Here is a 12,158-nt window from a genome sequence, read left to right as displayed (position 1 = left end):
TTATGATTTACATTGTAACATGGCATGGAAAGAATGAATTATATAAATGTCGGATAGTTTTACCAGATATTGTGGGTTTTCAAAGTTTAAATTATTTAACGACTTTTATAATTGCAGTGGCAAGATGTTTTCATGGATATCTATGAATTATTTTACATGTGATAAGAGCTGAGCTGCCTGAATGACAAACTCTTGCTATATATTTAAAAACCTAACAAACATTCATAATGTCTGTATATTGGAACACTTTTAAAACCTTTACATATATGACTTTATTGACAAATATTGGGACATTTTGTCACATAATGCCTGTAGTGCCTGGAAGAGCTTTGCGACAGCAATTTTGTGTTAGAGTGAAGAAATTCATCAGAACCATCACAACAGTCGCATATGTCATCGTTAACTCTACTGGACGCTACTTGGTGTAAAGCCATAGGCTCTCGTATAGCTGGAAATCACAGTAAAAAATGCCATTGGGGCATGCATTGGTGCTGGGTTCGTCCGTACCATCCTCGCAATCACAGTAATCGTCATTTATAAGGTCATACGGTATTTTCTGTTCGGAATTCAAACATTTAAATTCATTGTTCGAATCTGGCCGGTACTTCTTCATGTATGGGTAGAACACACCTCGTATCACACCGTTCTCGTTTATATATCTATCGGCTTCCGAGCGCAAATGCTTCATATCCTTCACTTCTAAACGATCCACTAAAGGCGTGAATCTGTTAGTCGACGGATCGGATATTGTGAAGAATAAACACACTTGATAAACAATATAACTTGCAACTGTTAACGTGGTCAGTACTATCATGTACTTCCTTTTATATAATCTTAATAATATACTGTCATCACCCATATTGCGAGTCATTTTAGTTTAGGTGGATGAATATGCAGTTAGCACTAAATTACATATTATTCACTCAGTTTAAAATTTTCGGGTTCGTATTTATGACAATTGACCGAATTGATATATTTTGACAGTTGTTCCGTAACGTTTCATGTTACGCAAATGGTAAAATATAGGTAATTTAAATAAAAATAAATTATTTTCTTTTCTTTTTTCAGGGGTTAATTAAATATATTATTATCAAGGGAATTAAAGCAAACCATAATACTTAATGTATAAATTATATTTCATTCCCTGACTTATATATTAAAAATCGAATACATAGATTTGTCATATGAGTTGTGATATGACACTTGACAAATGTCAATTGTTACCAATCTGTAAACAGCATAAAAATGAATATTCCATTTTGTAGTATTATTTAAGAACATTATTCTTATTTTTTTAATGTGAATGGAGTAAGAAATAAAACACAATTTAAAATGAGTTTCATAACAACGGAACCTAAAGCCTTTTCGGGGTCAGAGAAAAATTCCAATGAAAAGGATACCAATGAAGACTTGGAGGTAAGAGTCCCTCATAATTTTCTCAGGCGCTTTATTCTAATAAGTACATACTGCATTTATTGTCCCTTTGTTTTATTACGGCATTCATATGTTTTAATTTGCATGGTTAATGATAATTATTTCCAGTGATGTGTTATGTGATTTCATTTTCAATTGGTTTGTTTTCATTATAATCCGAATTGTTATGCTTGTTCCCTTCTGACATCATGCATAAATTTATTTGCTATAAACAAGATATATTTGTTTAGTGTTCATCACATTATTTATAGATTTTTAAGCTCTCCATCCTTAATTCTAATAATTCATTTTATATTTTCCTCATGTTTGAATTTCAAGAATTATCTGATAATTGAAACTAGGGTCTACAGGCGCACAGCCCATATTTACAGCCAATATGCTTAGACAATCACATCTTATAATGAAAACTTGCTTTTGTTTTATGAAGCCCTATTTATACCAATGCAGCATAAGAATGTATTAATATTTCACCTCAAAACTAATAATTTATTTCAGGTTGACAACTCACAAAGCGTGTTGCTCAAGATAGCGACACTCTACGCTGAGCAGCTGATGAGTGACCTCACCTTGGAAGTGGCTGGGGTGGGGTATCCAGCCCATAGACTCATACTATGTGCCAGCAGTGAGGTGTTTCAGGTGGGCATGTTACAGATATAAGGACACTTAATTGATTTTATTAAAAACATTTCAATTTCCAAATATCAAAACCTTTATTCACTAAAAAGAGAGTACATGTCAACGCTTGCAAGGCAATCATATCTAAGCGACACTCAGTAAATTTTTGAGTAAGGTACTTTAAAATTTTGATATTAATATTAAAGTTCATAAAAATTATAATTATAACTTTTTATTTTATAAAGATATAGTCTAATGTTATTAAAATTGTCCTAGACCTACAAAACCTAGATCAAATAACACAGAAACAAATGGCGATTCAAAATATTTATATAATTCATTTTCAGTATATGACTTTCAAGTGTCAATGTATATTTTTTTTAACTTCAACTAAAATTAAATTTTACAACAGTCCTCTTTAAAGCATCCTTTAAAAGTATACTTTTGCATAAACGCTTATCATATTGATAAAGAAAACCAATAAAATAGGTTTACAATTTTTTCCATTTTAATGATACATGATAATAAATATTTTTTATGTACACATTTACATATTTTAGTTTAGCGATAGTTATTATGTAAATTTTCAGACACTACCTAATGTAAAGCAATAGTAGGTTTAATATAAAACAAATACATTTTGCAGGTAATGTTAATGAACAGAGAGTGGAGTGAGTGGCGCGAGAGTCGGATTGTACTCCAGGAGACGCCCACAGCAGCTTCAGTTTTTCCACATTTTCTAAAGTAAATACACTTTTATTTATTAATCATTAAAGCATCGGAATGTTTGCCGGCAAACATTCTGATGCTATATGGGTTAAAATTGCTCTCTGACAATGGTAAAGCATCTGTAATAATTTAAATAGGGTGTCCCAAATAATTGTGTCAAGCGGAGGCCCAGAGATAGAGCACCCCTTGGGGTATCTGAATCACCCCCATGTATGTTCCGCGATTTTTCATAGTTTTCAGCAATAATTCAGTCTCTTATCCTAATAGCTGTATTTGGCAATTAATAAGAGATTTTTTATTCAATACATTAATGTCAGTAGCAGAGATGAATTTACCAGAATAAAGTTTCATTCTTATATCCACATATATAAGTCCTTCTTTTGATTGGTTCATTTTTATTATCATCATTCCAATGTAGTTAGGGGCTGTTCAAGGATAATGTAACGTAATTTTTGAAGATTTTATACCCCCTATGTAACGCCCCCTATGCCCTAGCCCCCTCTAGTTACGTAACTCTAAAGTGTAATTTTTTTCTAATATTCACAATTATGTCACGCAAAGTACCAGAAAGCTCCTAAATTACCTTTGTTATTGTTTTAAAATAAAAAAACCTATGTTATATAACGCGTTGTACGAAGACTCCCTCCCGTCCCTGAAACGCATCGTACATTTTACGAGACTCCTGTTCCCTCCAAATTACGTTATGTAGTACTTGAACGGCCCCTTATTGGAGATTGAGTGAAGTATAGTGTTTGTCACTTATAAACTTTTTGTTATTGAACTAGTCTGGACTTAATGAGTATGAATTGTTTTCCAGGTATTTTTATACAGGCCAGATAAGGATATCATATCACACTGTGCTTCCCGTGTTATCACTTGCTGATAAATATAATGTTAAGGTAATTACCGATAATTATACTTGTTTATGCACTTGCACGTTTAATGATTTGTACATGGTATCTGTTAGTTTTATCACCACATATAGTAAAGTCTCTATAGGAATTTTGAAGGTGTGTGAAGTCTACCAATCAGCACTAGGCCACTAGGCGTGGTGGACTAAGGCCTAATCGCTCTCAGTACTAGAAGAGGCCAGGGCCCAGCAGTGGGACAGTATATAATATAGGGCTAATTAAATAAAGGGCTAGTTAATATGCTACTCTTATTCAACATGAAACATAATTTTGTTAATTTTGCGATATTTTTTGTATGTGTAGGATCTGGTATCATTATGCCTGAGTTACATGTCGCAACACATCGCGCACGCGGCCAAGCGCGGGCAGCTCATCGCCTGGATGCAGTACACAATGGCATGCGGACACAATGAGGTCGCCAAGGTGAGTTAAAATTTAATTGCACTCATTATCAAGGTATTATGTCTTACACAATTGGCTATCTACTTCTGGTGATTTGAATTTGACCTTCAAAATTAAGGAGATAATATTTGAGTCGAAAATGTCTAAAGCATTCACTATCATAATGTTTGTATACATTGTGAGAGATTAAAAAATAAAGTTTTGTTGTACGAATTTTTGCATGATTATACCATATGCTAGCGCTCCAAAATCTTTTATAAAACCTTTACTATGGCTACATCCTTTAAACCAACTTGTGACAGGCGTGCCAGAACTTTGTGAAGTGGAACCTGGAGTGGGTGTGGTCGGACAGCACCGGCGCGGAGACGGAGCTGGGCGAGCTGGAGGGAGAGACTCTCGTGGCGCTGCTGCAGCAGAGCGACCTCGTGCTGCACAACGAGATGAGTCTCTACCAGTGAGTTCTTAACCTGACCTGGACCGATTAGACAATTCTGTACTTAGCTGCAAATGAAAACTAGTAGTAATAGCGAGATACCGGCATTATCAGTTGTCTCAACTGCCTGCCTGACTATCTATATACATAAAAATGAATCCCTATTTCCCTTGATCACGCCATCACGCGTGAACGGCTGGACCGATTTCACAATTTTGTTTGTGTTTATTATTGTCAGGAGAAGGTTCTTATGAAAGAAAAAAATAAAAAATATGCGCGGAAAATTAGAAAACTTAACGAAAATATTAATTTTATATAACTGTCAATTGTTTGAAATAACTGTCAGCGATTGACAGAATGCGCGCTGCAAATTCATAGTTAAGACGGGACAACGTCTGTCGGGTCAGCTAGTATATAATAATAATAGCCCTCCTTTTTCTTTTTCGTCGAAAATCGCGCTAACGCTACCATTACTTGGGGCCGTGAGTGGAACGGTTATATTGGTTTCACCGGTCTTACGGCCCAATGTCGACACTTGGGAGTATAGCATCATCCGAGCGAGTATTAGACCGAGTCCACTACCCCTGTGAGTCCCTAACCTCTATATATCTCACACCGGCATACTGAACAAAACCTGCGGTGGTGTTTTCCGGCGCATACAAGACGGCCCCAAGCATTTTGTTGCCCTAAGATAGCTGCTCGGATCCGCGCGATGCCGAATTGCGGCACTTCTCTAATTGAAGGGAATATTTTCTTATTAGTTCGTTCTTAGAATCGATTTAAAGATAACTATTGAGTTTGTTTATAAAAAAGGGATATTAGACCCCATCATCGATTTTTATTTTAACACGTTGACTGCGGCTCATGCAGTAGTTGTGTTTTTTTTGGGTACGCAAGTGATAGGTCCCTAAGGCTGTCTCAGTCGCTCGAGTCGCGCTACTACACGCCAGTGCGGGACGACACGCTCTGAGCGTGGCGGTCACTGATAAATAGATCATTCAATGTCATTCATGTCAATATGTTAAATGTAGTAAAGTACCTACCTAATTTATAATTGACGAGTACAACTGCCTAGGTTCGTGGTCCGGTGGCTGAACAAGCAGCGCGAGAAGTTGGACGCGAGCGATCTCAGCGAGGCCGAGAAGAAATCGCATTGGGAGTCACTCGTCGCAGCTGTCTTCTCGCATATTAGGTATGACACTATTTTTGTATGATGATTTATGTTTAGGCGAATGTTAGACATTGGAATAAAACTATTTTAGGGGCCGACTAAAGTGTTGATTATCCGAAGAGTCACAATTACAATATCTACCTATTTTTTACAATAATATATTTTTTTAAATTAAATATTTGATCGGCTGTGACCTCGAAGGCTGCAGTCTTTTTGGATGTGCTTTTTTTTAATGTTTTACTGTTCCAATCCTAAATTTGTAACATCTCAGTAAGAATAAAGCACTCCATATAAGTTATCTGTAAGAATGTCATATTACTTTACTATTGGTTCATTTAACGCCATTTTCAATGAACGATCCAAATTCCTTTTTTAAATCTATCTTAAAAATGGACCAATCAGAACAAAGTGATTTTGACATGCTTACAAATGTGTTATTTTGATTGGTTCACTCTCGGAATCGGATTGAAGATTGAGATTGGGATCATTTTTTGAAAACAGCTGCTACACTGTCGAACCTAAGGATTGAAAGCTATTGGATTTGTTTATTTAATTCGAGTATCTTTTTATACGGTATTTCTTCGGTTATAGAGTTGACAATACAAAATTACACTATAATTTTATTTAGGTTTCCAATGATGTGTCCCAAACAACTTGCCAAGTTGCTGCTGTGCCCGCTGATACAGGAGCACAAAGAGTTCTTCATGGAGAGGATGGCGATCGCCATGAGCTACCAGTCAGGTGTGATTAGTTATTACTCAATAATTTGAATTAAATTTTTGCTTATTGCTACTGTGACATAGTTGTGTTGCGTATCCGTTACAAGAGCCATAGGGTATCAGATTCGATTATTGAATTGGATAAAAGGGGTTGTCCTACTCATTATCAATCCGGAGTACTGAATTCTATCAAAATTGAAAGTTTTATATATATATGTAATAATGTTATTAAATAATTTAGATAGAAAAACAATGAAAAAGTTTGGCCTTTCGGCAGTTGTCGGCGATGGATGATTAATGGAATTATAGTATTACAGCTCAATACAAAAAGTGGCGAGTGAGTGTGGAATTTACTGCCGAGACGAATGTCCGCAGGTTCAAAACACAAGGGCACATTACATTAATATTGTAAATTGCCTTCCGAACAGTGTTTGACAGTTTCCATCCAAGATACACAATGTCAAATCCCAAGTGCACAAAACTTCTGACATTTCTAAAATTATGTGTTTATTCTTTGTGATTTATCGCTTACTTTAACGGTGAAGGAAAATATCTGAAACCTGCATACCTGAGAAGTTCTCTATAACGATTTTGAGGGTATATAAAGTCTACCAATCTGCACTACGTCAGCGTGGTGGACTAAGACCTAATCCCTCTGAGCAGTAGAGGAGGCCCGTGCCCAGCAGTGGGCAAGTACATACAGGGCTGTTATTATTATATATATTGTTATACAGGTCAATACGAGCGCGTAGCAGAGGTCCAGCAAACAGAAGCCGGGCGCATGCTGTTCACGCCGCGCCTCTACACCGAAGACACCTGGGGTTCAGTGCTTGCAGTGGACAATTTCCACTCCCTCCCATGCTATCATACCAGGACCTTCATATTCTCCACCAGGCCGTCGATAGCGGACGTGTCGCCGCAGGAGAAACTCCTCGAGTGGACGGTGGATTTGTATCCGAAGGGAGTGTGGTTTAGGAAGAGTTTGTTGATCGTGTGGGCCGGGACTTATGATGTGAGTAGTGTTGCCATACTTTTTTTGGTTAAGTGAATAAACCAAGAACTTGGAAGTGGTAGATAAGTAAGATCTTGTCTTCACAATTTTAATCGACAGCTGGCGTTAAAAATATTTGTTTGAAAGAATAATAATAATTGATGGTGCCATTTTTATATTTTTCTTTATTAGAATTTTTTTATGACTAGCACCTCCTCGATATGGTATAAGTAAATGTATTTTAGATGACGATTAGGTCGGTTATACGTATTTTGACGATTAATGTAAAAAATCACTCTAAATAATAAAAATAAATTAAATTTATTACACAATGTTGTTTAACTTTTAATTCTTTACTTCATACTCAATCGTTATTAAGATATTTTTTTTTATGTAACATTTGATATAAGGTGCCGGAGGTGGTGTTGCGAACAGTTCGAATCTCCATCACGTGTCAGAACAGCCCCGAGCACACCGTCAGTCCGTACGGGCTGATCCACCAGCTGGAGCCCGACGTCAGGGTCAAGGTCAGTGGGTTCATCACCTACTAACAGTTGTACCTCCAGGAGGCAATTCTTGTGGACTCGGTTTTCATATTATTCCTATTCAAGTATGGTAATAATGTCGATGTGTTGGCGCTATTCTGTATAATGTTCTAACTTAGTGTTTACGAGTGCAGTAATCTGTGAATAAATTTGCGAATCATAGAACATAATGTGGTAAAATATGTGAATGCGACTGCGCAACATATCTATATATATATATATATATATATATATATATATATATATATATATATATATATATATATATATATAATTCGTAAGTACTGCTATAAGGATGTATTGCTTTTGTTTTTTTTTACTGACAGTATATGTATTTTCAGATCGGTATCTTAGTGTGGGGCGTGCAGAAGGGCGTGGAACATGTCTCCTCGGTGGTGGAGCGCGTTCATCGATTCTCAGCTCAGAATAGGTCAGTACCTTAGCTCAGTTCAGAATGTGTGTATTGATAAATAAACTCAACTATAAAAATAATTTAGTTTAATTCGAGTAACTGTTTCTAATGCCAGTAATGTTTCATGTTGAAAGATGTTGCAAGGGAACTGTTTACCTCTCTTGTATCCATAAGAAAGTTGTGTAAGGACCACAAACTCGTACCAGATCGGTGTTTTTTTAAAAATCTAATGACATTAGTATGGCAGCCGGCAAACTACTTTAAGTGTAGCTATAGTAAAGTAATAAAATTCCACACTACGGGGCAATGTGCTCAAGTTGTTTGTCGGCTATTATTTCCCCATTCCTGACAATGTGACACATCGATATATATATACTACGTACTAGATTTGGCGTTCCGAACATTAATTGCGTTCAACTGACTTGAATTCAAACTGATTTTAGAATGGTGTCAATATTGATGCCTTTAGTTGTATACGGAATGGCGCTCATAATATAAAAACGCGAGTCTAAGTGCAAACTTGGATGTGAATAAAAAATATTAGTTAAATAAGTAAAATTATTTGTTGTACAAGTGAATAAATTGATTACAACAGTGACGTTTTGGTTGCCATTTTAGTTCAGATTTTGAACAAATAGTTTGTATGGACGTTCGTGTCTATAGAATATACGTCAATGGTGTGACAGTAATATAGTGTGTGTGTGTGCAGGATGCTGAACATCGACGGCGCCTTAGACTTCGACTCGTTGAACACGCCGCTGTACTCTCCCGCCGCCGCGCCACACGCCGCCGCCACGCATCCCGCCTCCGCCACACATCCCGCGCATGCTACCCCTGCTGGACTCAACCACAAGTCAGTATACAATACAGGGGAATGCAATCTCGCGAGATTTTAGGCCTAACCGAGATCTCGCGAGACCATGAATCCAGTCTCGTAAAGCACGAGATCTCGCGAGAACGAGATTGCATTCCCTACAATAAACATATCAACCCCCGTTTGACTTGAAAAAAAAAGAAAATCGAATTTGATTCGAAATGCAACTGTACAAATTTACGAAACAAAAATGTTAAGCACTTAAAAATTTTGCAGTAGTTACTGAAACATTTTTTTTTATTGTCAAGAAGAACCCCAACTCTTGTGCGGTTTAAGAACCTTAAAGGTCGAAAGGAGCCTACATAATTGAATATTTTATTTCCAACAGAAGGTGTTCAAAATGCACAGAGAGCTGTGATTTCCCCGAACCAAAGCACCTGCTGGGACCCAACCGAGATCAGCTGCGGGTAAGTGTATTCGATTCAGAGTGATATTGCTATACACCATCATCAGACGTCAAGTAGCTTTCTTAACTGCGAATAGTGAGATTGTTTGGGTTTTAATTTCCAGGTAAGGAATTCAGTAGGATGTATTTTGTATCCGACCGAATAGTTACCACCATACACAGTTTTAAAACGTGCCGTAGTGATTTTTTTTTAAGCGGCTGATCCCGCAGTCAACACCGGGAGGAACCTGCGAACGGTATACTGGTTCCTCCCGGCTTAACAACTGCAGGGGCCAAGGGAGTTTAGGAGGGGAAGGAAGGAGGAATTGGGAAAGGAAGGATAAGGATAAGGACTGCATATCGGCGATCACTCAGAGCGAGTTAGTGTGTTATCGCTCAGAGTGACCGCCGATATGACAGTGAATAAAGTGATTGATTGATTAATTTGATTCTGCATATTAATTATTTGTTAATTAGTTATATAGTAATTCAGTGTGTTTTTGTTTTGTTTTGAGTAATTAATCAATCAATCAATGAATCAGTTCATGTACAATCTTAATTTTCCATTCGAAGTTATTATTGGTTAATTTATTTATTTATTATTATAATTTTTTTTTCCCAAGATAGCAATTAATAAGAGTAATAAGAGTACTAATGAAGAGTGAGAAAAATTAAGATTATATTACAATATTCTTTATACATAATAAATTAAAGAAAGAAAGGCAAGTATGATAATTTTTTTTTTCTCCCCCTATGTAATTTATTAATTGTTAGAGTACTGATAGTAAGTTTGAAAGCTTAGGATAATAGTATAAGATGTTTATAGATATTACAGAGTTATAACGAGTTAAATTAACATAGATTACACACTGTCGATTAAGGCGAAGCATGGTCGCGTCGGGATTCTCTTCGAGAGCACGCTTCGTTTTCACTTAGAATTAACTAGAAATCTACAAAATACAATAATTTCTTTATACAGATACTAGCTTTTGCTCGCGGCTCCGCCCGCGTTATAAAGTTTTTCAGGCTAAAGTTTTCCGTTATAAAAATAGTAGTTTCCCGGGAGCCTATGTTCTTCCCAGGGTCTCAAACTGTCTCCATACCAAATTTCATCTTAATACGTTAGGTAGTTTTTGAGTTTAACACGTTAAGGCAGACAGATGCAGCGGGGGACTTTTGTTATATTATTTAGAACTTTTAAGTGAAACAATCCCGTCATACATCATTGTTGCATAACTTTAACCGTTTACGCAGCGCAGGCAACGGAAGCTCTCAAAACTCATAATTTTCCCCGTTTTTGCAACATGTTTCATTACTGCTCCGCTCCTATTGGTTATAGCATGATGATATATAGCCTATAGCACTCCAGGAACAAAGGGCTATCCAACACAAAAAGATTTTTTCAGTTCAAACCGGTAGTTCCTGAGATTAGCCATTACTGCTCCGCTCCTATTGGTCATAGCGTGATGATATATAGCTTATAGCGGTCCACAAATAAAGGGCTATCCAACACAAAACGAATTTTTCAGTTGAAACCGGTAGTTCCTGAGATTAGCCATTACTGCTCCGCTCCTATTGGTCATAGCGTGATGATATATAACTTTGAGCACTCCACAAAGGACTATTCAACACAAAAATATTTTTTCAGTTCGAATCGGTAGTTCCTGAGATTAGCCATTACTGCTCCGCTCCTATTGAATATAGCGTGATGATATATAGCCTATAGCTCTCCACGAACAAAGAGCTATCCAACGCAAAAAGAATTTTTCAGTTTGAACCGGTAGTTCCTGAGATTAACCATTACTGCCCCGCTCCTATTGGGTATAGCGTGATGATATATAGCCTATAGTACTCCACGAATAAAGGGCTATCCAACGCAAAAAGAATTTTTCAGTTTGGACCGGTAGTTCCTGAGATTAGCCATTACTGCCCCGCTCCTATTGGGTATAGCGTGATGATATATAGCCTATAGCACTCCACGAACAAAGGGCTATCCAACGCAAAAAGAATTTTTCAGTTTGGACCGGTAGTTCCTGAGATTAGCGCGTTCAAACAAACAAACAAACAAACAAACAAACAAACAAACAAACAAACAAACAAACAAACAAACTCTTCAGCTTTATATAATAGTATAGATAGCATCTATGTACAGTTATGTGACAAAGTAATATGCCAGCATTCGTGTTAATGGAATATTAATTGGTTTTACCGCTTTTGAGTTAGAAAATTAAAATAGTATAAAGTCATAGATTATGCTTATATAAAATTAAGTCAAAATTTTACACAATACAAATTATATATACTGATTAGGCAGCTATTCACGTTTCACCTTATCGTGCATTACACAATATATATTATTATTTTTTTCTCTTTGCCTTGATAGCTACAGAAATTGCGGAAGTGAGCAGTGGATTCTTGTCGGATGGCCGCAGAATATTCTTTGGCTTTCTCATCTTGTTGCTTCAGTAGTTCTTCATATGGCATGCCTTTACTTTTGTTAGAACTGATATTGTGATGGATTTTGATAAGCTGCGATT

General features: G+C 36.6%; 1 protein-coding gene across 2 annotated transcripts; it reads left to right on the top strand.

The window, feature by feature from the left end:
* The first annotated feature begins 1,185 nt into the window (after positions 1 to 1,185).
* LOC119190001 (BTB/POZ domain-containing protein 17-like) lies at positions 1,186 to 9,738 on the top strand. 2 transcript variants are annotated; one of them, XM_037440948.1, is made up of 13 exons: positions 1,186 to 1,416; positions 1,930 to 2,070; positions 2,696 to 2,793; positions 3,596 to 3,677; positions 3,993 to 4,112; positions 4,394 to 4,545; positions 5,600 to 5,716; positions 6,324 to 6,436; positions 7,149 to 7,426; positions 7,816 to 7,932; positions 8,292 to 8,380; positions 9,072 to 9,215; positions 9,568 to 9,738. In XM_037440948.1, exons 1-13 carry the CDS (start codon positions 1,333 to 1,335, stop codon positions 9,665 to 9,667), a joined length of 1,635 nt encoding a protein of 544 aa, XP_037296845.1. In that variant the 5' UTR covers positions 1,186 to 1,332; the 3' UTR covers positions 9,668 to 9,738. The 2 variants fall into 2 exon arrangements, with proteins under 2 accessions (XP_037296845.1, XP_037296844.1); XM_037440947.1 differs by having other exon boundaries at positions 9,565 to 9,736.
* Positions 9,739 to 12,158: the final 2,420 nt, after the last annotated feature.

This window comes from Manduca sexta, chromosome 21 (genome assembly GCF_014839805.1).
Source record: "Manduca sexta isolate Smith_Timp_Sample1 chromosome 21, JHU_Msex_v1.0, whole genome shotgun sequence".
NCBI lineage: Eukaryota > Metazoa > Arthropoda > Insecta > Lepidoptera > Sphingidae > Manduca > Manduca sexta.
Note: the sequence above shows the minus strand (reverse complement) of the source record. Positions and strands in the feature narration are given on the sequence as shown.

What these genes read in the sequence shown, in the direction of transcription:
- LOC119190001 (XM_037440947.1), top strand. Translation starts at nt 1,333, where the DNA reads ATGAGTTTCATAACAACGGAACCTAAAGCCTTTTCGGGGTCAGAGAAA. An exon ending in AACGAGATGAGTCTCTACCA is followed by an intron (nt 4,546 to 5,599) that starts GTGAGTTCTTAA and finishes ACAACTGCCTAG; the next exon opens with GTTCGTGGTCCGGTGGCTGA. An exon ending in TGTGGGCCGGGACTTATGAT is followed by an intron (nt 7,427 to 7,815) that starts GTGAGTAGTGTT and finishes ATTTGATATAAG; the next exon opens with GTGCCGGAGGTGGTGTTGCG.